This window comes from Elephas maximus, chromosome 16 (assembly GCF_024166365.1).
Source record: "Elephas maximus indicus isolate mEleMax1 chromosome 16, mEleMax1 primary haplotype, whole genome shotgun sequence".
NCBI lineage: Eukaryota > Metazoa > Chordata > Mammalia > Proboscidea > Elephantidae > Elephas > Elephas maximus.
This window is the reverse complement of record NC_064834.1, coordinates 77158949-77186014: the sequence shown is the minus strand read 5'-3', so window position 1 is coordinate 77186014 and position 27066 is coordinate 77158949. Positions and strand designations below refer to the sequence as shown.

Sequence of the window (27066 nt, the reverse complement as noted above, 5' to 3'; positions counted from 1 at the left end):
AACAGAGGCAAAGTCACCCCCACAAACCAAACAAGGAAGTCCAGGCAGTTATTTAAAATAAATACTTGCTAAATGGAAATATATTAAATGAGGCTTTACTGTAAATTCCAAAGGAGTGACTTGCTAAACTCAATAGTGTCAGGGACTCACTAACTCCAGGATAAAATACCGACCGTGGGCTCAATCGAGCCTCATTTCCTTTACACAATTTTATAAATGGAAAAGCTGAAAAGGTTCTTGATTTTCCCCAGCTCAGAGTTAAAAAGGAAAAGAAGAAAAACACAAAAGGCGGAAAGACGTCTTCCATTCTAAACCAGTGCAGGTGCTGAAGGTATGAAGTGTTAAGCATCTCAGCAGAGCATAAAAGCCTTGGCAGTCTCAGGTCTACTGTACCCCTAACTCACCTGCCACACGATCTGCCTCTGCAGTGGCTGATTCCTAATCTGTGCCCTAAATTCCCTGATGTCAACATGCTCAGCATGAGGCTAAGTGCCTGCACGAACAACAAACAAATGGCCAACTCTGTCCCCAGCAGCTGTCTAGGATGAATGGGTCCTCTTCACTTGGTCTTCAATTTTTCCAGTGTCTGAGACGGTCTGAATGCAGGGTGATGAGGAAGGGTGAGGGCGACACTGTGAAACGCATGGTATTTCTAAGTTTATGTGTATACATATATATATAAACCATATATATATAACTAAACCCTTTGCCATTGAGTCTATTCTGACTCATGGTGACCCCATGTGACAGTGTAAAACTATGCTACATAGGGTTTTCTAGGCTGTAATCTTTACAGAAGCAGACTGCCAGGCCTTTCTTCCACGGCACCACTGGGTGAGTTTGAACCACCAACCATTCAGTTAGTTGTTGTTGTTAGTTGTCGTCAAGTTGGTTCTGACTCATAGCAACAAAATGCACAAAAGAACAAAACACTGCCCAGTCCTGCACCATCCTTACAAGTGTTGCTCTACTTGAGCCCATTGTTGCAGCCACTGTGTCAATCCATCTCATTGAGGGTCTTCCTCTTTTCCACTGACCATGTACTTTACTAAGCATGATCCCCTTCTCCAGGGACTGATCCCACCTGACAACATGTCCAAAGTGTGTAAGACCCAGCCTCGCCATCCTTGCTTCTAAGGAGCATTCCGGTTCTATTAGTAGCTGAGCACAAACTGTTTCCACCACCCGGGATGGACCTATCTAGCCATCTATCATTTATTTTTTCAACTGGATTTTCACTGTCAGGGTATTTTACTCAAAGAACAAAGGTTTCTTCATTCTTAAAAAAATAAAAATGTATGAAACAAAATTTTTAAAACTACAAAAATTTCTAAAAAATGGAATGCATTCTCAAAGCACGGCATTCTACTCAAGTTTAAGGTCCCTTTTCTACAACTTGATTGTATAGAAATATTATGAAAAAGCCACTGCTGTGCATGAATGAGAAACTCTGGGCTAAAACAAATATTGCCTTTGCAAGTGATAATCCTTTATAAATTGCCACCCCCTTCCATTCTTCCCAAGCGCACAGGTATAAGGAAGTGAGCTGCAGCAGGCTTCTAGTACAGCTGCAGCAAAGGAAAAGTGCTAGGGCTTGAAACCACCTGGCTGAGGGACCCTTAATTCTGTGCTGTGTTTCCAAAGTGCATTGTAAAAAGCTCAGGGCAGGCACTGCAGTAAATACAAACACAATTCTTTATTTGAAATCTAAGCATATTTCTATTCCCAAACATAACAGAGGGTTATGACTGGTGCAGTAAATTCTATGTCAAAAAAACAGAAATTTTTTTTTTTTTGTCTAATTATAATAATAGATAATCTCATGCTTTCTCCCCCCTACCAACGGCAGTGGTTTGGTTTTTTACCCCCAAAAGGGTAAAGAAGGTACAAGGGAGGTGAAAGATAATTGGAGACTCAAAAAAGGAATATGGGCTCTGAAGTCAGGCCTACCTGGGTTTTAATTCAGTTCTCTCTGACTTATTAACTGTGTGACCTTGCCTGAACTACCAAACCACTCTCAACTTCAGCTCCCTCATCTGCAAAATAAGAGTCAGACAGCCTCCTTGTGTGGCTATTGAGAGGATTAAATGATGGATGTAAAGTGTGTGGCCTAGAACAGAGGCTCAAAAAATATGATATGTTTAATTATGATTTTCATTATCCTTAATAATGAAATTCCTATGAAATCCATTTACAACTCTAACAAACTATTTGCAGCTCTTCAAAACTGTTTTACAGCATCAAGGATAGTATTCTATTGTGACTAAAGCCATGTGCATGAATTTATACCCCTTTGTATGAGATGCTAGGTTGGGAAATTATTAATTAAATATAAAGCAGGAAGAACAGAATTTGTCAATTCACTAAATATTTTCTGTGGCCCTAGAATGTCAGGGCAGCGAGAATAGATCATGGGGGCACAGTAGCTACATGAAGTGGCGGAGCATGATGGTGAGGTTTCTCCTGGAATATTCCTTCCAAAGTAATACCTCATAGTCTGTTTAAGTACTAATTTTGCTTCCAACTTTATATGCAACAGATCCAAAAACTGCTGCTTGATATTCTATTTATTGCACAGAAGGAAACTCGGTATTTGATAAACAATGCTAAGAGCACCTCATCCATTTGCTGACATTAGCGATTACATTTTGACGAGAGAGAACACACTTTTTTGAAGGAAAGCCAAGTAAGTTTCTCTCCTCTCCTCTCTTCACCTTCCCCTGCCCAGCCCACTTCCTCTGCCAGCCTCACACTTGATGTGGAACTCTACTACATGATCAGGTACAGGAGCTCAACACCCCATGGACTGGGAAGAAGAAAAACCTTTTAAAGCTACATCTACTGTCTTCTATAACTTTCTGAATTTAGTTACCTGGAACTCCCTTCTTCTCATCTAATTCTTCTTTGGACTGGCAGCAAGATAGTGGAGGAATAATCCATTGCCATCAAGTCAAATTCAACTCATAAGAACCCTACAGGAGAGAGTAGATATGCCCCATAGGGTTTCCAAGTAGCAGCTGGTGGCTTCGAATTGCCAATCTTTTGGTTAGCAGTTGAGCTCTTAACCACTGCAACACCAGGGCTCCCCTACTAGGGGAATGAGGAGGAGAAAATTCAGATCCACTGAATTCTAGTTCGGCTTCCTTTGTTATTTTTCTCCCAGACTTAATAAACTTTGGTCTCGTTTTCTAAGAAACGTGGAGCTCATCAACCTGCCATCTTTGAGAGATAAGTAAAGAGCTAATTAGTAGCAGCAAACAACAATAGCTGCTTAATTACCCGTGCTGCATTGAATGCTAATTTAAACATGCCGAAGGTCTCTTTGCTTGGGAAGATACAACACAATCAAGCCTGGTCTTTTGGAAAGGTACGTACACTGATTTAAGGGATGTCCATAAGCAAAATCCCTTACACCCAACACTGACAAATTAGGACATAATTTTTTTACTCTAAACAATAACCTGTGGCTGTTGAGTCCAACTCATAGCAACCCTATAAACCCATTGCCCTTGAGTCCATTCTGACTCATAGCAACTGTATAGGACAGACTAGAACTGCCCCATAGTTTCCAAAGAGCAGCTGGTTGATTCTACTGACCTTTTGGTTAGCAGCTGAGCTCTTAACCACCATGCCACCAGAGCTCCTTTTACTCCAACAGAGGGTTTTTTTTTTTTTTTGTCTGTACAATAATGGAACTAAGGAGCATTCTGGCCGTAATTCTTCCAAGTCAGATTTGTCTGTTCTTCTGGCAGTCCATGGTATATTTAGCATTCTTCACCAACACAGTTATTCAAATGCATCAATTCTTCAGTCTTCCTTTTTCATTGTCCAGCTTTCACATGTGTATATGACGTGACTACAAATATCACGGCTTGGGTAAGGTTCACCTTAGTCCTCAAAGTGACATATTTGCTTCTTAACACTTTAAAGAGGTCTTTTGCAGCAGATTTGCCCAATGCAATATGTCCTTTGATTTCTTGACTGCTGTCCTTGCTTCCATGAGTGTTGATTGTGGATCCAAGCAAAATGAAATCCTTGACAACTTCAATTATTTTCTCCATTTGTCATGATGTTGCTTATTGGTCCAGTTGTGAGGATTTTTGTTTTATTTATGTTGGAGTGTAATCCATACTGAAGGCTGTAGTCTTAATCTTCATCAGTAAGTGCTTCAAGTCCTCTTCACTTTCAGCAAGCAAGGTTGTGTCATCTGCATATCGCAGGTCATTAATGAGTCTTTCCCCAATCCTGATTCTGCATTCTTCTTCATATAGCCCAGCTTTTTGGATTATTTTGCTCAGCATATACATTAAGCATGGTGAAACGATACAACCCTGATGCACACCTTTCCTGATTTTAAACCACGCGGTATTCCTTTTTTCTGTTCGAACAACTGCCTCTTGGTACAGGCTCCTCATGAGCACAATTAAGTGTTCTGGAATTCACATTCTTCGCAATGTTATTCATAATTTGTTATGATCCACATACTCGAATGCTTCTGCATAGTCAATAAAACACAGGTAGACATCTTTCTGGTATTCTCTGCTTTCAGCCAGGATCTACCTGACATCAGCGATGATATCCATCATTCCAGATCCTCTTCTGATTCTAGCTTGAACTTCTGGCAGTTCCCCCTAGATGTACTGCTGCAACCGGTTTTGAATGATCTTCAGCAAAATTTTTCTTACATGTGATATTAATGATGTTGTTGAATAATTTCTACATCCTGTTGGATCACCTTCCTTTGAAATGGGCACAAATGTGGATCTCTCCCAATAGGTTGGCCAGGCAGCTGTCTCCAAATTTCTTGGCATAGACGAGTGAGTGCTTCCAGGATTGCATCCATTTTTTGAAACATCTCAAGTGATATTCTGTCAATTCCTGGAACCTTGTTCTCACCAGTACCTTCAGGGCACCTTCGCTTTCTTCCTTCAGTACCATAGGATCTTGGTCATATGCTACCTCCTAAAATGGTTTATTGTCAACCAATTCTTTCTAGTATAGTGACTCTGTGTTTTCCTTCCATCTTCTTTTGATGCTTCATGAGTTGTTTAATATTTTGCCCATAGAATCCTTCAGTATTGCCATTTGAGACCTGAATGTTTTCCTCGGTTCCTTCAGCTTGAGAAATGTCGAGTGTTTTCTTACCTTTTGATCTTCTAACTTCAGGTCTTTGCACATGTTATTATAATACTTTATCTTCTAGAGCTGCCCTTTGAAATTTGTTCAGCTCTTTTACTTCATTATTTCTCTGGCTCTTTTGAGCTACTCTACATTCAAGAGCAAGTTTCAGAGTCTCTTCTAACATCCATTTTGATCTTTTCTTTCTTTCCTATCTTTTAAATTACCCTCTGCCTTCTTTTTGTATGATGTCCTTGATGTCATCCCACAACTCCTCTGATCTTCAGTCATTACTGTTCAAGGCGACAAATCTATTCTTGAGATTGTCTCTAAATGCAGGTACGATTTGCTCAAGCCTACCACGTGGTTTCTGAAATCCCTGCATGCATCCTGCAGTAGATGGATTGTAAAACCAACACCCTCATGGAGTCCCAAAAGTAATCAGAATGATGCGGGAGGAATTTGGTTCTCAAAACTTTTGCTGCATCTAAGATTTGCTGGGCTTGATAAAGAAGCTCTGAGCAAAGCGGAAAGAGGCATATTTCCATTGCCAAGGGCTATGTGGACACAGAGCATTTACAGATTAAATATTAGGTAAATTTTAGTTTCATTTAGCATACCATCGCTAGGAACTGAAATGTCTGGTATGTCACAGTTTCTCCTGAGTCCCAGCTTTGGCACAGCTACCTAGCTCTCTGAGGGGTACCAGGGTCTTCCAGTAATTTCTACACTGGAGTAGAGGAGGAGGAACAGGGCAAAAGCTTACAGAAGACATTCAATATTACAGACTCACAGCCAAGGGAAGAGAAAGGATAGAGAGGGGTCAACGTACCCTGCCACAGCACATTTAACGATGCTCCTTTCCCCCAAAGGAGTGCTCCTTGACTTGGTTACTGAGAAAGATTTGTGTAGTTGCTGACAGCACTCAGGAGCTCCAGAGATCAAGATGGCATTGGGAAGATGGAGCAACTGGGATACAAGACCAGGAACAGCATCACCATCCTGAGTCACCTCTCCAGGCGCAGTGAATTACTTAATATGGCCCTTCTAGCCATAGTCTTTGTGAGTCCCACAAAATGACTGGGTGGGACTATGCAAATAAGGTTTGTGGCTCCCCCCAAGGGAAATGGGCAGCCTGCTAAGAATGCAAATAAGGTACATGGGACCCTTCTTGGGGTGGTACCATGCAAATAAGGTGTATGGTACCTTTATGAGGGTTTTGGTCAGTTTTGCCACCCTGCTTATGCTAGACTTAAAATAAGCTATCTCAGAGGCAGGAAGAGGGGACCTCACTACCATCAAGAAAGAAGAGCCAGGAGTGGAGCACATACTTCGGATCCAGGAGCCCTGTTCTGAGAACCTTTTAAACCCAGGAGACAGAGAGGGAGCTCGAACACCAGAAATGGTACAAGTTGGCAGGAAGAAGTGGCAGAGAAATAGCGGCAGCAGAACCAAGATGTGGGTGTGAGACGGGGCAAGTGCTGGGGCAAGCTGGCTAGAGTGGGTGTGCAGACCCAGATAATGAGATAGCTGAACCCTTCGGGCAGGAGTCTTCCTGGCAGAGTGGAGTACCTCCGGGCACTTACTGGTGGTGCTAAAAAGCTTTGTAACACTTGCCTGAGCATGGCAGAGGCCAGGGCAAGGGTCCGAGGGCCAGAAAGAGGCCTGCCTGCGTGGCCAAAAGGCTGTCCTGACCAAAGAACTGTATCCTGAGCGTTCCTGAACCTGAATTGTAACCTGTTACTTCCCTAATAAACCCCATAAGTGTGAGTATGGTCTGCGAGTTCTATGTGGCCATTGGAACAAATTATCAAACCCAGCAGAGAAGTAGAGAGTGCTGTGGGAGAGATGGCTGATGTCAAAATTGGTAGAAAAGGTGGAGAGAAGGGGTATGTCTGACTTCCACCTCGGAGGTATCAGCCTTGGGCTGATGTTGATGGTGATTCTCCCCCCTCGTGAAGTTAGAAAAGGTCAGACACCCCGTGCTGCCATTTTTGTATACCCCTGACTTATGTGGGCAACATCCCGCCCAAACTCTCCAGTGGCCCCACAGCCATCATGTAAGCATGTGGAAGGACATTTGAAGAAGGCTATTTTGAGAGACTAGAGGGTTTTGTTGGCTAATAGGGTTTGCTGAAGCTTAAAAGACAAAATCCATCTAGAAATGTTCACAGAAAGATGATTTAACATGAGTTATTTAAAGCAACGTATCATTTTAGACTTTCCTGTTTGTGCGACCTCTTGCAGGCATTATGTAAGAGGGTGGCTTGAGCCACACGGGGCTCTCAGACTCAGTCTAAGCATCACATGTGCATATTAGCAAGGAAAATGGTTACATGTGGAAATATTTATAGATGTAGCATCATCAATGCCTTCTCCCTTTATTCATCCTTGCTAATGACCTGGCTTCATACTTTAGTGAGAAATTAAGAAAAAAACACACAGGAAGTTTCTCATCATCTAACTGCTTCATTACACACCCATTGACGCCGGTACCCACGCTCTGTATTCTCTTCTGTTGCAATGGATCCATCACCCTTTTTCCTATCAAAGACCAGCCTCTTCACTTCCAGTCTGGACCTCACTGCTCTCATTAACCTTCTCCAGCCTGCATGCATGCACATAAACGTCACCGGTTCCTCTCTCTGCTGGATTATTCCCAGTGTGCTCCTATACCAATTAACACATACAAAACCACGCAACCCTCATCCATTGCTGGTAGGATTGTAAAATGGTACAGCTGCTGTGGAAGGTAGTTTGGCAGTTCCTCAATAAGTTAAATGACTTAACAATTCAGCCCGTAGGTTTTTACCCCCCGCCCCTTGAAAGCAGGAACACAAACAGATACTTATATACCAAATTGCAGCGCTATTCACAATAGCCAGAAGATAGAAACAACCCAGTCCACCAACAGATGAATGGATAAACAAAATGGGGTCCATTCACACAATGGGGTGCTATTCAGCATAAAGGGAAATGAAGTTCTGATGCATGCCACTACATGGATGAACCTGGACAACGTTACACTGCGTGGAAAGAGTAGGACACAGAATGACAGCTATTGTGTGATCCCACCTCTGTGAAATACCTAGGTGTGTATGAACTGCGGTTGGCCCAGCTCAAAAGAGAGAGCTCCTTCGATGACATGCCCTTAGTGACCTTGGAACTCTTATCATGGAATTAAGATTTACTTTTCTGCCCTGACTTTTACCTAGGATAACCATAATAAGTAACCAAGAAGGCCTGTGTCACTATCACATCTGCTCCTGAGGACACTTTCCATTATGAAAAAACAACTCCCACTTGTAAGGGCAGCAAAAAGAAATTCCCTTAGGAATTAGTGTCAGGAACAAGTGGTTGTCCCCTGAAGACAGTCAAAGCTGCTTTTGTTCAGACACACCAATGATGAAGCCTACGCTGTCCCTCACTTTTCTGGGCCACCCCAGGGTCAGGAGCCAAGTGGGGTGCTTTGCAACATGCCTGCCTTACTCCAGGTTCCCACATGGTAACCTCCCTTTGTGTTCATTTGCAGGTGCCATGTTGTATATATGGTCTCTTTAAAGGGAAAAACCAGCTCAAAGGCAGAATATTGGTGATAAACAGGACATCCCCTCACTCTGCCATTTTTCTCAGTATTAAAAACTCACTTAACTGTGTGTCAGGAGCTTAATATCCAGGAAAGAATGCCTAATTGTTTAATAAACACTGCTCAGAAAAGCCAGGCCTCCATAATGACAGGCAAATCACATGTCCCTCCCAGTGTGTCTCATGGAAGAGAAACATGCCACCCTCTCTAAATCAAGCTTAATTCCCAAGTTTAATATGGAAAATAAAGAAGTCTATCCAGCACTCAGCTTGCTCCTTGTAGTCCATCTCCAAATCACCTGTGGGTTAATAGCCGATGACAAACACCTTCCATACATGCATTGTCACATCAGATGGAAGTGAGATGGCTGTTTACCTTAGTTGAGCCATAATAGGCACTTTGAAGGATCAAATGAGACTCCCGCCCCCTTCATCCCAGGGACATCGGGGAAAACAACGAGGAGACCAGTTCCCACTTGGCAGGGACTGGGGGGCTTTCAGGAGGAGAGCTGAAGTGGCCAGCCATCAAAGCCATTCGCCTAGCCCCCCACCCATGATTAAACAAAGCGGCTGAGGCATGAGTCCGCAAGGAAGAAACATAGCAAAGGTGCAAAGGGACGAAGGCCTGGAGAGCTCCCTGAAGCAACCCAAAATGGGGGGCATTTATGGAGTTTTTTATGGCCCAGCCTCCATCCAGGAAGTCCAGTCCTAGGAAACAGTCACCCATCTTTTCAAAGCACATGTCTGTGGTGGGGTATCGCAGATGAGATGACGTGACAATGTAGGATTTCCAGCTCTGGCAGGAACCTCATTTTGTGTTTTTCCCCAGAACACAAGAAATCTGGAGAGGAGGTAAGGCTGTCACGTATGGTCACAGGAAAGAAGAGGGAGAAAGGGGTCCCTCTTACCCTCTTTGCCAAATCGCTGCCTCCCAAGCACCCATGACCCTAGTACAAACAGCAGCAAACCAGGCAGACTGGGAAAAAGAGCTTTGCTGCCCCTGAAAAACAGACGACACGCTGAGAGAAGTGGCAGGTGCTAACACCCACCCGTTCAGTCGGACAGCTGAAGAGCTCCTTCCCCGTGCGGGACGGTTAATATTTACACGGACAAATGTTAACGTTTAGCGCTCTCTCTTTCTGGGGCGCAGTGTGTTCATGACACAGAGTTGATGGACACTTGGTCCTGCAAAAGGCGCGGCTCATAGCATCTTGGATAAAGTATCAAGGGAGGAGCCTTTTGGTGCCGGGCCTTTGTTTTGAACGATTAGAATCCACTGAACTGAAAAGACCAAGCTGTCAGAGTTCATTTTCTTCCTAAATCAACCGAGCTGCAGAATAACAAGAAAAAATTTCACGTTACAACATAATTTGTATCTTCCATTTACTTGCAGCTCTGCGAATTTGACAGGTACAGTATTAAGTAAAAGCCCTTCTCTGAAGTTGTCCGGGAAAGGTTAAGAGGAAGCAGCAAGCTCCTACAGACCGCAGCCTCCTGCGGCTCACAGGCCTGCGCTGGCTGGGATGCATCGGTATCCGCCTCCCTAACAGGGCTCTCCTGTAAACTGAGGGCAACCTTCAATTGAAAAAAACCCACTGGCTAATAGATCTTACAGAAAATGAGATACAGTCCTTGCTCATGACATAGCTACATCTGGAATGTATCTCTTTGTAGACCCAGCTACAAACTGCTACAAAGTATTTCATGTATTTTCAGTTGACTTTGAAAAAAAAAGAGCATTGTCTACTTTGACATTCATTCTTTCAGTCAGGCAGTTAACCAACCAATCAAACAAACAACAAAACAAAGACCCAAAAAACAAACCCATTGCCCTCAAGTCATTTCCACCTGAGGGCGACCTCGTGTTGCAGAGTAGAACTACTCCATAAGATTTCTTGGCTATAATCTTTATGGAAGCAGATGGCCAGGCCTTTCTTTCGAGGTGCTGCTGGGTGGGTTCAAGCTGCTAACTTTTAAGTTAGTAGTCCAGCACGAACCATTTATGCCACACGGCGACCTTTGTCAGACAGTTACTCAAGCACTATTTGTTAAGCACCTACTGTGTGCTGGTCAATGTTTTATTCCAAAACCCACTCTGCAAACACCAAGATGACCATGAGTAACATCCCCCAGGGAGCCTCTAAGATCCACACACAAAGGTATAGAAATTCATGAAAAACACAGTAAGTACCTGTCATGGATTGAATTGTGTCCCCCCCAAATATGTGTCAACTTGGTTAGGCCCTGATTCCCAGCACTGTGTGGTTGTCCTCCATTTTGTGATTATTTTCCTGTGTGTTATAAATCCTAATCTCTGCCTGTGGTTAAGGAGGAGAGATTAGATTATTTTAAAGAGGATTAGGGTGGGATGTAACACCCTTGCTTGGATCACCTCCCTGATCCAATGTAAAGGGAGTTTCCCTAGGGTGTGGCCTACAACACTTTTTATCTCTCAAGAGATAAAAGGAAAGGGAAACGAGCAGAGAGTGGGAGACCTCATACTACCATGAAAGCAGCACCAGGAGCAGAGCGCATCCTTTGGACCTTGGGTCCCTGCACTGAGAAGCTCCTAGTCCAGGGGAAGGTTGATGACAAGGACCTTCGTCCAGAGCCAACAGAGAGAGCAAGCCTTCCGCTGGAGCTGACACCCTGAATTTGGACCTGTAGCCTACTAGCCTTGGAGCGAATACATTTCTCTTTATTAAAGCCATCCCCCTGTGCTATTTCTGTTACAGCAGCACTAGATGACCAAGACAGCACCACATAAAAGGCTCTTGTTATGTGCTGTGCAGTCATTTCAACTCACAGTGACCCCTTAGGACAGAGCAGAACTGCCCCAAAAGAAGGTCCTAGGCTGGAACCTTTGCAGGACAAATTGCTAGGTCTTTTTCCCGAGGAGCAGCCGATGGATAAAGTCAAGCACTTTATCCACTGTGCCACCAGGAATACTTTTGAAAGGGTCTTACAGGAGTAAAAATGTGTATAAGATGTCACAATCCCATTAACATTTCAGGTCTATGGAGAAATTATATTAAACGCTGTCATCACTTTATCATAAATCTGAAAATGTATCTCATATATGAATTAAAAAAAAAATTAAGTATACCACTGTCAGGCTTTCCTGAAGATGGAGACAAAATATTACTCGACTCTATGTCTGATCTCATGTCTAGAAAACAGCAGGAGCTTGATAAATGCTGGTGGAATGCCACGTTTGGTTTTTAAGTTCATTTCATTTGAAAAACCTCATATCGTGGAGTTTCCATATGGAAAGAATGCGTAGCCCTGTCGTATGGACAGCCACCCTGCTCGTTATGATCAATTCACAGCCAGGCAAGCTGACTCTGTGTCTTTCTGCAAGAGTCATCCAAAGAAATTTTAATGTCAACCAACAAAAGACACCACTAAGAGAGAAAACACAGCCACGACTGAGTCAGAGGAGAGATTTGCAACACACATGCCTGACCCAAAGTCCTTACCCAGAATATATATAAAGAACTCCTTCAAACACAAAAGAAGCATGGACAAGAGGCCCAAACAGGCACTTCACAGAAGAGAATAATAATAATGAATAGATGAAAAGGCGTACAGCCTATCCAGACATCAAGGAAAAGTGAATTCAATACAATCCCACTGTACACCACCAGATGGTAAAAAAGAAAAACCAGGCTGACAGTACTGAGTATTATTGAGAGCTTGTAGTAACAGTGGCACCCATACCCTGCTGGGGGGTATGTAAAAAATTGTACCAGAGACCACTTTCCACTCCAAAAACCCACTGCCGTCGAGTCGGTTCCGACTCATAAAGACCATTTTACCAAAAAAAACAAAAAACAAAAAAACCCAAACCCGTTGCCATTGAGTTGATTCCGACTAATAGGGACCCTGTAGGACAGAGTTCTTTTAGGACAGAGTAGAACTGCCCCATAGGGTTTCCAAGGAGCAGCTGGTGGGTTCAAACTGCCGACCCGTTGTTTAGCAGCTGAGCTCCTGACCGCTGCACCAGCAGGGGTCTGCACACCTGGTACAATTGAAAATAACGACCATGCCAAACGCTGGCAGGGCTGCAGAGAAACTGGATCCGTTAGGCATTGCTGGTGGGAACGTAAATGGTGCCAGCACTCTGGAAAACAATTTATCAGTTTCTCATAAAACTAAATACACACTTATCATACCATCCAGCAGTTGCACTTGGGGGCATTCACCCCAGAGAATTGAAGACTTATGCCCAAATAACATCAATGTTTATGGCAGCTTTATTCATAACTGCCCAAAACTTGAAAAACCAAAACACCCCACAATAGACGAATGGTTAAACAAATTGGCTACGTCCAGACTACGGAACACTACTCAGCAATAGAAAGGAACAAACCATTGACACACCCAAACACCTGGATGGACCTCAGCGCATTATGCTGAGTGAAAAAAAGCCAATCCCAAAAGTTTACATGACATAAGATTCCATTTATGTCAGTTTAGTTTCATTTGTCCACTCATTTGTTAGTTCATTCATTCATTCATTCATTTTTACATCAAGCTTTGCTTCGAGTTCAGCACTGGGAATGTGGGGTAAAAAAGGAGCTCTGGGCTACTGGGCTGTGGGTCCTAGGAAAAATCACCTCCGTTCTCAGACACCACCTCATTAACAAAAGGTCAGTCCTGGCATCTTCTGAGAAAGACCATGAGGTGGGCTGCTACTACTCATTTTAAAGGAAGTTGGCTTTGCTGGGGCCACAGCAAATGGTGAACGGGTGGCTGAGAAAGGTGGAGATGAAGACACGAGCCATTGAAATAAATCACATGTTTCAGGTACCTCCTTCATATCAGTGAGACTCAGATTTTCATCCATAAAATGGCGGTACTGTTGAAGTTCTGGGCTTAATGATTCTTTGTGGTGGGGGCTGTGCTGTGCACCGCGGGAAGCTGAACAGCATCCCTGGCCTCTTTCCAGTAGATACCAGTAGAAACTCTCCCTCCAAATGTGACAGCCCATAATGTCTCTAGACATCGCCAAATCGTCCCCGACTGGAAAACTGCCTCCCGTTGAGAGCCATTGAAAAGGTACCTAAGACATCACCTGGCAACCCAGCAATGAATGTCAGCTTCCTCCTCCCATTCTAACCTTAAAACAAAAACATAACACCGGAGGGTCTTTTTCCTAAGACCCAGCAGAATTGGGGGTAACAATTTAGGACAGAAGGACCTAGAGAGCGACCTTTATAAAATGCAATTCCTCCATTTGTTTTTGTCTTGAGAGGCGTTCATGCATACACTCGAGGGCACTTGGCTAGTTCTGTGACAGTGGAAAGGACCCTCCAGCACTGAATGCCAGTGGGACGGCAGCATCAAAACCAGCAATAGCTCGGTGAGAAGGTGAGCCGTTGATGGGAATCCATCAACATACTGTGCCTTTAAAACTCCCCTTGAAGGCTGGCTTCTCTGCAGAAGAGTCCTGGCCGACAGCTCTTCCTCACTCCAAGCCTTTGGGAGGACTCTGATTTTTCGTCTATGAGTTAAATGAAGAGGTAATTTGAATACAACCAAACTGCATAAAGTGCCTCTGTTATGCACAAGGAATAGCTTATAAACAACCAGGTAAAATCTGAAGTTATTTGTTTTTATTTTAGGTCAAGCTTAATTATTAAGTTAAGAGTAAAAGTAAAATTATTTCAGTATTTTCTCTAATATTTATTTGTAGAATAAATATTAGAGAAAATATTAAAATAATTTATGAAAATGCCAGAACGGATTTTTAAAAACAAACCAATTGCCACTGAGTCAATTCTGACTCCTGCTGACCCCACGTGTGTCAGAGTAGAACTGTGCTCCACAGGATTTTCAATGGCTGAGTTTTCATAAGTAGACAGTCAGGCCTTTCTTCTGAGGCCACCTCTGGGAAGACTTGAACCTCCAGCGTTTCAGTTGGCAGCAAGCATGTGACCATCTGCATCATCCAGGGGCTTTCCACATGGGATACAAAAATCCAAACCTGTTCTGTTGAGTCAATTCTGACTCATAGCAACCCTATAGGATGGAGTTGAACGGCCCATAGGGTTTCCAAAGCTGTCTATCTTTATAGAAGCAGGCTGCCACATGTTTATTCCATGGAGTGGCTGGTGGGTTTCAGCCACTGATCTTTTGGTTAGCAGCTGAGCACTTAACCGCTGCACCACCAGGGCTCCTTCCATAAGGGATAAGCATGCATAATTGTATATACCTAGAACTGCAATTCGTAGCATTTGGTGGGTAGGCGTTTCCATTGTTCGGTGAAGTTGGCTCTGTTCAATCATCTGTAACCACATCAGGTCGAGGAACACCTGGAAGTGACCTGCCAACACCCCTGCCCTATCCAAAAGCATCCTCTGGGGACAAAAATAAAATTATGATCATGGGAACATACCATGCTCATGGGGTCCTTTAGGCAAAGAGCTTTCCTGTCGGCAAACCAGGGGGATAGTCTTCACGTGGCCAGGGTATTAAAACAAGTAACACATAACCCCAATAACTGCAGCCATCAAGTTGACTCCAACTCATGGCAACCCACGTGCTACAGAGCAGAGCTGCCCCATAGGGTTTTCTTGGCTGTAATCTTTGCAGGAGCAGATATCCAGGCCTCTCTTCAGTGATGCTGCTGAGTGGGTTCGAGCTGCCAATCTTCTGGTTAGTACTAGAGTGCAAACCACTTGTACCACCCAGGGACTCATGGATACATGAAATACATAGCACCATTACTAGCTGCAAACCAAATCTGTCTTGGTACCCCAGCGCATCACGAGGGCCCACATCACCCCGAAGGAACATCTCACGTCTATCTCCGGGGAGACTTGCCAGAAACCTGAGCAGGCCCAGCCCGTGTTGGCCTGGCCCAGGAAGAAGCCCTGTGGCCTCAGGGCCCTCAGTGGTCTGAGCTGCATAACCTCTCGTTTGAGGCCAGCTTCCTTGGAGAGGATTAAGGTTCAAAGAGCCACATTAAGTGAGTGAGCTGTGGGAAAATGCAGGCACGCTGAGCCCAGGGAAGTTTTCACTCCAGAATGTTTTCATATATTGACTTTGTATTCCTACTTCTTCCCTGAAAATAATACATATATATTTTCCTTACTGGTCCTCATCTAGTTGTGTGGTGAGTGAGTGTGTCAACAGCTGCTGCATACCATTTCAAAGTAAAAAAAAAAAACAAACCTCAGGTGTGCTTAAAATCTGCAGACACTTGGATGTGTAAAACTTCAGTAGTAAACCAATGAATTAAAAAAGTAAATTAAATTAAAAACAACAATGTCAACCTAAAACTGCAGGCTTCAGAGGAAGGAAAAAAGATGTAAAATAATAATCCAGGAGTCTCTAGGGGCTCCTTTACACCCATGCTTTGACCCTGTGCAGGGATTTTCAGCAGCGCGCCCTTTCCGGGAGCTGAGGTGAGCAGGAACGAGGACTCAGTCATCCCGGACTGGGCCATCTTCAGGCTGGGCCACCGCCTGAGGGAGGGGAGTAAGGCTGACCCGGCAATGGGGAATCCCACTCCCTCTCGCATCCTATGGCGTCTTGTCTCGGATCCGAGCTCTTGGAATAGCGCCTGCCAAGGGTGACAACTCCGCCACAGCAACCAAACCAGATGGCGCGTACCTGCAAAGTCCTACCCTGCAAATTTGCTTTCTGGGTTTGAACATGATTTACCCATAAGAAAGCTGGCACTCAAGGGCAGAATCCCTTCCTAAGGCTAGGGGCCCTTTCCTGTCCTGACTACATGTGAAATTAATTTTGACAGAAACATCCATTTGCTTGCCATCCTGGACTCTGATCATCTGATGGATAACACCTATGAGTGGAGAAATGCATTATACTTCCCCCACCCCAGTGCCATCGAGTCGATTACAGGGTGCATCATACTTAAAAGGAGAGAAATTGCCAGGTTAACAAATAAAAAAGTATGGAAAATATACCTTATAAAAGGCGGTGTACATGGTTGTTACTGATTTTGTTAGCTGCCGTGGAATCTGCCCCCGACTCATGGTGACCCCACGCACAATGGAATGAAATACTGCACAGTCTGTGCCGTCCCCGATTGGTTGCAGATGGGGCCACTGTGATCCATAGGGTTTGCCTTGGCAGGCCTTTCTTCCTTGTCTTAGTCTGGAAGCTCCACTGAACCTCGTTCAGCATCCTAGCAACACGCAAGCCTCCACTGACAGATGGGTGGTGGGCTGTGCATGAGGTGCACTGGCTGGGAATCGAACCTGGGTTTCCTGCGTGGAAGACAAGAATTCTACCACTGAGCCCCCCCTGCCCCGACTGCACATGGCTCTGAGTTCATGCTGGAGACGATGCACTGCCAGTGCTGGAGAAAAATGTAGAACAAAATTCTAATCCACAAAAAACAAAACAAAATAAAAAAAAGCAGACTTACTGGTCTGACAGAGATTGTAGAAATCTCGAGAGTATGGCCCCAGACACCCTTTTAGCTCAGTAATGAGGTCACTCCTGACGTTCAGCCTTCAGCCAAAGATTAGACAGGCCTATGAAACAAAACGAGACTGAATGGGCGCACCAGCCCAGGAGCAAGGACTAGATGGCAGGAGAGGACAGGAAAGCTGGTAAGAAGCACCCAAGGTTGAGAAGGGGAGAGTTTTGATATGTCGTGGAGTTGGTAACCAATGTCACAAAACAATGTTTACTAATTATTTAATGAGAAGCTAGTTTGTTCTATAAACTCTCATGTAAAGTACAATAAAAAAATAAAAAACAAAAAAAGACGGAAGCTAAGAGTTAGATGGTGAGTGTGAAGACCTAGGCATCCCACACAACCTAAGATCTTAAATGGAAACTTGGCATTCGCTCCCCCTCTGGGATGATTATCGAGCACTTCTGGATGCTAACACACAAGCACACTTCTCCTGTTTCTGAACAGTGCTTATCTTAAATGTCACCTTGCCATCTGGCGCTGTAACATTCTATGGCAGAGCTATAATGTCAGTCCATCGCTGATCAGTTACCGGCTTGAACATAGCAGCAACCAAGCAACCACCATCCTTTGGGATGTTCGTTATATCTTAGCACTTTGATTCCTGATATGCACGTTGTGGCACCACAGCTAAGGGACGCCATCTTTAATTACATTTTACAAGTCTCCTGCACGGAGGAACGGTATGTTCAAAGAGACAAAGCTGAACAGCCCACAAATATTTAAGAGACCATAGAGGCCGATTCTGTCAATTTCTAAGCCATGGGTGGTAAAACTGCATGTCCAGCTGTGCCATTAAAACTTAAAGACAGGCTCCAGAAGCTTCGGGGAATCACTGCTTATCCTACAGAGGCAGAGAAGTCTCGGATCCATGCCAGGCAGAGGGTGGAGCAGGAAAGAGTTGCAGTGTATAAAGTATGAAGCTTTTAAGCTATGGGCAAACAGATAACGACCCAGAAAAAAGGATGGAGGGAAATTATTTTATTACAATATCAATGAGATTTTGTTCTCCTAGAAGTTCACAGCAGAACTCGTGTAAAACACGTTAATGACTGGTACCCTCTTTAAGAGCGTATATTTCTGGTGGTGAAGAAAGATAAGTAGGGGTATTTTGAGGTCTACACTCCTTGGAAACCCTGTGGGGCAGTTCTACTCTGTCCTATAGGGTCACTATGAGTCGGAATCACCTTGAGGGCAATGGGTTTTATGATGAGTAGCAAACCCTATAAGCAAAGGAGAAGTTGTATTTAGAGGACATCAGGTACCTACGATCATCAAGATGGTGCAGAACCAGGCAATGTTTCATTGTATTACAAATGGTCACCACATATCAATGCTGACTCAATGGCAACTCACAATAATGATAGGATTTGAAAAAACAAAACACAAACTTCCTGGGAAATAGGAGGCATACTTAAGATCATAGAAGAGGCAGGGTGGCAGTGTGGTGTAGGTGTAGGCTCTGGACTTAAGTACTGGCTTTACCACTTCCCAGTTGCATGTCCTGGGGCAAGTTACCAAACCCGTACGCTTCAACTTCCTCCATCTATAAAATGGGCACAATAAAATTAGCTGTCTCAGGTGGTGGCTGAGGATATTAAAGATACTGTTACATGTAAGGTCCCCACCATAGTGCCTGGCACAGTGAAAGGACCAGAGCAAAAAATCAAACCCATTGCCATCGAGTCGATTCCTATTCACAGCAACACTCAGGACAGAGTAGAAGTGCCCCAATAGGATTCTGAGGCTGTAAATATTGAGGAAGCAGACTGCTACATCCTCCTCCCGCAGAGTGGCTGGTGGGTTCAAACCTCAGGCCTTTCAGTAAGCAGCCAAGCGCTTAGCCACTGCGCTGCCACTGCACCTTAAGCAAAAGCCACAAGAGCATAGACAACGTTAGCTTACCTTTATCCTGAGAATGCAACTATGGGACACATCACAAAGAGTAAGCACATTAAATACAGTCAGAAATAAAGTCTTCATTTTGAAGCTGGCATTTAAACAAGGATGTTAAAGAATGCTCGAGGGTCACCACACCACTCTGTCTCCAGATAATCTCACATATTAACTGACTGGCCACACGGAGAAGGTAGCAACCTTCCCCAGCTTCTACAAGCTGATGCTGTTTATTAAATGGAGGGGCAGCATTTTGGGGCAGTGAGATGTGAGAAAAAAAATATGATCTTGGCTCTCTCACTTTGATCAGTCTCCAAAATGCTCCTTTGTGCTTTACTCTCTGCTGTCCACGTTGGCTGGGGACCTGGGCCCTGCTGGGTGTGCCCACTGTGATGGTAAGGGGGATTTGTGTGAGCTGCTCTGAGTCAGAATCTCTGCAAATACAACTGCCTTTATATGGTACTGTCACGTCACATTCACAGTACACACCCACATGCACACAGACACACCCACCCACATGCATGTACACAGACATGCACACACACACATGTGTGCACATACATACCCATAATGCACACATGTGCCTGCACACACCCACACACGTACACACACACACACGTCCTTCCAAAGTGCCAAAGGCTCTGAAGGTGCCAGCGTCTGACTCCATAGCAACAACGACAACAACAACGTGCTCTCTCTACCAACTGGGCAAGTTCACCTGCCCACTCCAGCTAACACGTCATGTCCCCGTCCGACAGCAAGGACTGGCCCCGCACTTGTTGGCTGTAGCCCAGCAAGGCAAATCTGGTGTCTATGTACACAACCACAACAGCGTTTTGTTGTTTTGTTATATGAAAAATAGGCCCATTAAAAGAAGAACACCACAGTGCTTCAGGGACATCCTAAATTGTCCATCACAGTGTGACCCTAAGAGAGAAGAAGGAAAGACATATCAATCCCTTACTTTACTGCCCTCATTTCCAGATGAGAACTCAGATGCCAGGAGAGTTATGTAAATTATCTGGTCACACAGCAGGTAGACTTGGGAGAATCGGGGGCCAGGATGCTGCTGCGGGCCCAGGTCCACACTGAGTCTGCAGCAGCCTCTCCAGGCCGCTCTGCCATGTCATCTCAAGCTCTGTCTTTGATCGTGGAGGCAGATTTCTGCCACAGTGACCTGTGGCTTGTGGTGGACAACACTCACCCATGCTTAACCCTCACGGAGGCCACTCAGAATCCCTGTGGCTGGTCGTGCCCGAGGCCGATTCTATCCCTGGTGCCACAGAAAGCAGCAATACCCAGCAAAGGGCCCAGCCGCCACGGTTCTACCCACAGGGTGGGCAAAAGGCATTAGCAAGAGACAAAGCCATAAAGGAAATGCGAATTAGAACCATAAATTAGTCTATCAGAATGGCTAAAATTGAACATTGTGGCCACACCAAATGCTGGCAGGGAGACACTGGATTGCTCACACATTGCTGGTGGGATGTATACACAATGGTAAAGCCACAGTCTGGCAGTTTCTTAAACAATAACCACACAATTACCTTACCAACACCAACACTGATTGTGATGAGTCAACTGTGACTCGTGGTGACCCCATGCGTGTGGGAGTGGAACTGTCCTCCGTAGGGTTTTCAATGGCTGATTTTTTAGAAGTGGATCACCAGGACATTCTTCCCAGGCACCTCCATACAACCCAACAATCGGATTCCTAGGCATTTGTCCCAGAGAAACAAAATCTTTATTCATATAAAAACTGTTACATGCACGTACATAGCACTTTTATTCATAACAGCCCTGAACCAGAAATAGCCCAGATGTCCTTCAACAGATAAATGAACAAACTGTGGTCCTTCCATACCATGGAATACTACTCAGTAATAAAAAGGAGCAAACCTATTGATACATGCCAACACTTAGATAAATGGCCAGGGAATTTAGTGGAGTGAAAGAGCCAATCCCTAAAGGTTAGATACTGTCTGATTCCACTTATATAACATTTTTGAGATGACAAAATTTTGGGAATGGAGGACAGGTTAGTGGTTGACCGGCATTAGGGACAGTAAAGGCGGAGGCGGGGAGGTGGGAGCAGCTACAAATGGGCAACATGAGGGACCCTGTGGTCACGGGAACGTTCGGTGTCCCGATTGGGAGGGATACAAGACCCACACACGTGGTAAACTTGTATAGCACTAAACACACACACAAACACAAGTACGCTGGGAAAATCCGAACAATAAACTGGATTGTATCGAAGTCAACTTCCCGGTTCTGAGACTGCATTACAATTTTACAAAGCGTTCTTATTGCAACAAACTAGATGACCTGCACACAAGATCTCGCTGTATTATCTCTTACAACTGCATTTGAAAATCTACAATAATCACAATAAAAATAGCAAGGAAAAAGAAAAGAGGCCAACAGAAACATATCCTAAAAGTCTCATGCGATGGAGAACTCTGTGGTCAGTGTTGGTGCTTATAGGAATTACAAAACTCAGCGAGTGAGGAAATTAGTCAACAGCCCCCTAGGGGGGTGAATCTAAACAAGGCACAAGTTTAACATTTCAGGAGCATAAGGAAAACGCTCCTCATGGTTTTTTGATTCTGAAATACGTGAAATGCAAACACCGTTTTCAAAAGGCCAGCACAGAGCTGAGAATGGCTTTGGCTAATAAAAATATGTGGTTAAAATTTGATGGCAAACGTACAGCACGCAGTACCTCTCTGGCCTAGAAAAAGGCTCAGGAAGGTTCTGGGCCAGGTTTGCATTCCTCCAGGGAGCAGAGAGCAAGTACTTAGACCCTGAACCTCGTGTCGACATCGGCAAGTCATCACATCCTCCAGGTCCGTTTCCCAAAATAATTGTTTGCGTCACAGAAGGGGGGACAGCCACCAGGAGATCCTGACAAAACCTCTGCTCCAAGCCAGACATGAGCGAGGAGCCTGGCAGAGGGTGAGAGAGCTCCCCGTACTTACTTATTCTGCATCATGTTCATTATAACCCAGTCGGAAGGGTAGACATTCTTCCCAATGAGATTCTTAAACATGATGAATGTTTCCATCAGAAAATCCTGAAATAAAAAGCAAAGCGTTTGAAACAGGATACCAAAAAGAAGGTGAACACCGTCCCCATGAGTGACGAGATCACAAAGGACCCCATTTTTCAGCTGAATGAAAACATTCTAAAAACTAATGAAGATGCATTTCACGGGAGCCATGAATTCATTGTGTCTTTCTGTTGAGCTGAGCGTCCCTCATCTCTGATGACTGTTTCAAGGATATGGTCTGAAATGTGGCTGCCAGAATGGGCTCGAGCAGAACAATGACCGTGCAGGACCGGGCAGTGTTTCCTTCTGTTGCAAACAGGGTCACTGTGCGTCGGACCGACTCGACGGCACCTAACAACAACGTGTGCTGAAGTAGGCCCGTGGTGTGTCTCTCTAACAGGCAGCAGGTAAATCCCCAGAGTTACAGATATGCATTCAATAGTGCTTCTGCTAATACGAAAACATGATTTTTAAGAACACAACACACAGCTTTTAGCTTTTTTTCACACTCACTTTCAATCCATTTTTCATTAGGAACAGGGCCCATAGGACTGAATATGCGATATTATTATCCATTCCTTTTCCTACGTAATTCAGAAAAAGGTTCCAACAGAAACTCCTGACCATACGCACATAATCAGCAAGCTGTAAACCATGATCACGGTGTCTTGGGGCTAAACTCTTCCAAAAAGCAGCTAAACAAAACCATACTTGTTGCCATCAAGATGATTCCAACTCATGGCGACCCCATGTGTTACAGAGTAGAACTGTGCTCCACAGGGTTTTCTGTAATCTTTATGGGTGCAGATTGCCAGGCCTTTCTTCTGCCCTGCTGCTGGGTGGGTTCAACTGCCAACCTTTCAATTAACAACCAAGTGCAAACTTTTTGTGGTGTCCAGGGACCTTCCAAAGGGCAGAATATCCCCATAAACCGAGCAGCTATGCCTTCTGTGGTCTACCCTGCTGCTCCGGCCTGCATCCACGCTGATAAGATTGCTCCTGGCTGCAGGGAGGGGTGCCGGTTTCCTAGGGGCTCCACCCTATGCCTGGCAGAATTAGGAGACTTTTTGGTCTCTGTGGGTGTGACACCTGTTGTGTGCTAACGGGAATAACAAAAGTGGTTATTGTGAAAAGCACACAGGCCTGACAGTGCGCATGCTCAGTGGAGCTCTGGGGTGGGCAGATGAAGGGCAATGAGAATCAACTCAGAGAAATGAGGCCACTGTCAGAGATTGCCAAAAGAGTGGATATTTCTCATTTATTTAATCTACTGAATCATAATTAGGTGCAATGGCTGTGAAGACCAAGGTGGTGAAGAGAATTTAGGCGGTCGGGAAAGCAATTCCCAGCACCAAGTTCTCAACAAGTTCATCGCGCAGAGAGGCACAAGTTGAATTCGACACCAGCAATGTTGTTGGTTGCGGTGGACGCGGCTGCAGCTCATGGCAATGCTGCCTGGTCCCGCATCATCTTCACAACAGTTGGTGTGTTTGAGTCTACTGTTGAGGCTACTGATAACAACCATAAGTGGAGATAAAAAGATAAGATACTTTCTCTGCACGCCTAAGAGCAAGTGGCTTCAGCAACTCACGGCTGTTGTGTGGGAGGTTTGGTATACCCGCTACCATGAATAAAGACTCAAGGAGTGAGTTAGGGCTTCGATGACCCTTTTACAACAGAAGCCTCCAGCACAGGAGAAGTCAGTGGCCTGTGCAAAGTCAAGAGGGGACAGTCAGTCGGCTGCCCTCTCAGCTAGCTCTCGGGACCGGAAGCTGTCTGCGTGCCTCTGACATTTGAATGGCTTGGTTCCCAGCTAATTACTGAACTTCACATTTCACCTCTTAGTTCCCCACTTGGTCAAGAGTTTCATGTTGTTACTGACCAGGTTGCATGTCCTGCCAGCTGAGTACCATAATTTAGTCACATCTTATTTGCATGAAATTGCTGGCTGTCTTGCTGATCACTCCTCAAAGTCTAATAATTGAGATGCTGGGCCTGGTTTTTATTATTCTGGAAGAGAAGCATATTTTCCCAACTCCCTTTTTTCTAGGAGACACAATCCCGCACTTCATTAGCATGGCTCAGCTGTTGAATGTTGGTACTTTGCTGATCAAACAAAACACTGCATATTATGGGAGATGAGGTTTTGCAAGCCTTCCTTATCGATCTGCATAATTCACTAGCCGTGGCGGTGGTCCACATGGCTAAAGAGGCTTAACTCGCAGAACCAAGGATGGCGCCAAGTCAGCCAGGAGGGCTGGAGGACTCATGTTACATTTTGCAGAAAAAAAAAAAAATTAATTGTCGTAAAAAATATAAATAACACCACATTTGCCAATTCAACATTTTTCATGGAGACAATTCAGTCAGATCAATTACGTCAATTGTGGGGTACATCACCAATGTCCTTTGCCAAATATTCCATCCCTATAAGCAAGAAACTCAGTGCTTCCTAGATAATAATTCCCCTCACTCCCTACCCTAAGCACTATTAAATGCTGATAGCAACACATTTACTTCTTCCATGATTTCATCATCCCTCACCCACTGGTCCCCGCTGTATTTGTTGGTTTGATTATTCACAGAAGCGCCGTATAATAAGTTGGCAGCTCTGATAATAACCATCAAGGCATTCCAGAGGAAAACCTTTGTGTCATAGACCCGTGGGCTTCCTTCCATATCTGTCCTCATGTACTTGAACAAATGGTCACCTCGCTCATCTGGACTGCCGCAAAGGACTCCTAACCCAGCTAGCCATGCCCACTCTTATCTCTCCTGGCCCCTCATTTCACCCAGAGTGACCCATTCAAAGTGGAAACCTGATCAAGACGGCAACCCTTCCCCAACCTCCAATGGCTTCCCAAAGCTCCTCCACTAAAGACAAAGCTCTTAACTCTAAGAACAAGGAAATTCTGACTCTGCTCCGCCAAAGAAGGAACTGCTTCAGCAAGCACCATTAATTGAGGCTAAACACATCAGATGAAAGACTGCTGGAAAACAAGGTATTTGTCAGCTTTCTGTGGATGCTAAAGCATGACCCACCGATTATGTGGTAACTGGAAACGGTATGTGTATATATCTTTACAATGGGCAGATCTGGTGGTTACCAGGTTACCACCTTTTAGCCAACAATCAAACTTAGCACCATCAACTGTGGGTCGGCATGACAGTTCCGGCCTCCAGACGTGACACTATGTGAAGCACTCTTGCCAAAACACTGCACCTGAATATAATTTAGACCAAACCGCCAATACGCAGGACATATGGAGGCAGGGAAACAAGTCAGATGCTATTATAAGGCAGCACTCAGAAAATCCAGGATCAGGAATACTCCCCAAAGCTGTCGGCTTGCAATCTTCAAACAAACAGTGCCAAGAAAGGCAGAAAAAACAAGGCGATGGTCCTCTTCCAGAAAAAAAAAAGAGATTAAAGAGCATTTCTGTATGTTTGAAATTTTCCATGAAATTTTTAGGGAAAAGAGTACAGGTAAAACTGGGAAAATCGGCCTAAGATCAGGGGATTGTATCAGTGGCTGTAACCTGGATTTGATCATCTACTGGCAAGGTGTTACCACTGAAGACCACCACGCATTTGTTAGTTCGTTATACTGTGGAGCTTGCATGTTGCTATGATGCTGGAAGCTATGCCACTGGTGTTTCAGATATCAGCAGGGTCACCCACAGTGGACAAGTTTCAGTGAAGCTCCCAGATCAAGACAGACTAGGAAGGAAGCCCTGATGATCTACTTCTGAAAATCAGCCAATGAAAACCCTATGAGTCACCACAGAATATTATCAGATACAGCAGTGGAAGATGAGCCTCCTAGGTTGGAAAAAAAAATTGGAAGGCACTCAAAATACACAGTGGCTGCCACAAGAGACTCCAACATACAGCAATAGTGAAGATGGCACAGGACTGGGCAACGTTTCGTTTTGTCGTAGATGGGGTCACCATGAGTCAGAGCCAACTAGACAGCAACCAAGAGCAACAACCACTGGAGAAAACACGCGGCCCATTTGTATTATGTTACAACTGCATGTGAATCAAGTACCCAAAAACAAAAATTGTAACCAAAAAGTAAATGCTGTAGAATACAAGTTTTAAAAAAATCTAGGAGATAAAAACAGCAAATGATGACTTTGAAAGTTGAAAACAAATACAAAGGAGACAAAACTTCTCATTAGGACCTACAATGTCCTTGGTTTAATGCCTTGCCCTCCACTGGCTCCTCCCCTCCTCCCCTCGCTGCTCCTAGGTTCCTGGGCACAATGCTCCTTCCACCTGCAACCTTCACCTGCAACGCTGTTCCTGCCACACCTCAACCTTCCACTGTTCTCTCTTATGCAAAGAAGGCTTCCAACCGTCCCGACTCAGCCTGCCTGTTTCAGGAGTACCATTACTTTGTTGCATGGATAATTTTGGTGAATTAGAGTGGCTTCCTGTTTAATTGTGGTATCCTCCACTAGAAGGCAGGCCATGAGGGCAGCGTCTGCTGTGCCCATTGTGGTCTCCTCTCTAGCAGCTGTGTGGAGTCATGTTCAGTAAATAACATTGAGTGAATTCAATGTAACAGAACTCTATACCCCAGACTCAGGGTCCGGCGTGGAAAGCTCTCATCAAAGCTTCACTGACAAGGCAACGGTCACGAGGAACAAAGAAGCAGATGTCTGGAGCTTGACTCTTCTTTCCATGCACGATACAAGGCCAACGGGAGGTTCCAAATCACTTTGGTGGCTGTTTCATATGGCACCCCAGGCTCTTTAAGATACACACGCCTCCCGAGGTTTCCCAGCCTGGGCCCTTCAGGAATTCTTGCTTCCCCAATCTGGTGAGCATCCTCACTCCCCTCTTCCCACGTGTAAGACGTCGTCCTGGACCAGCATAACACAGGCTGATGGGTGACTGGTCTGGACACAGGGGCCGAAGGGCCTGTGTCCTCCTGACCAAACCAGGACAGGTG

The 27066-nt window shown here is 44.7% G+C and overlaps 1 protein-coding gene across 2 annotated transcripts in view; it reads right to left on the bottom strand.

The window, feature by feature from the left end:
• Window positions 1–27066, bottom strand: part of DOCK1 (dedicator of cytokinesis 1) — a 540104-nt gene that overhangs the window by 166431 nt on the left and 346607 nt on the right. For both annotated transcript variants that reach the window (XM_049855211.1, XM_049855210.1), the window contains exon 29: window positions 22036–22130. In XM_049855211.1, the coding sequence (XP_049711168.1) occupies window positions 22036–22130 (95 nt within the window). The remainder of the gene's footprint in view (window positions 1–22035; window positions 22131–27066) is intronic.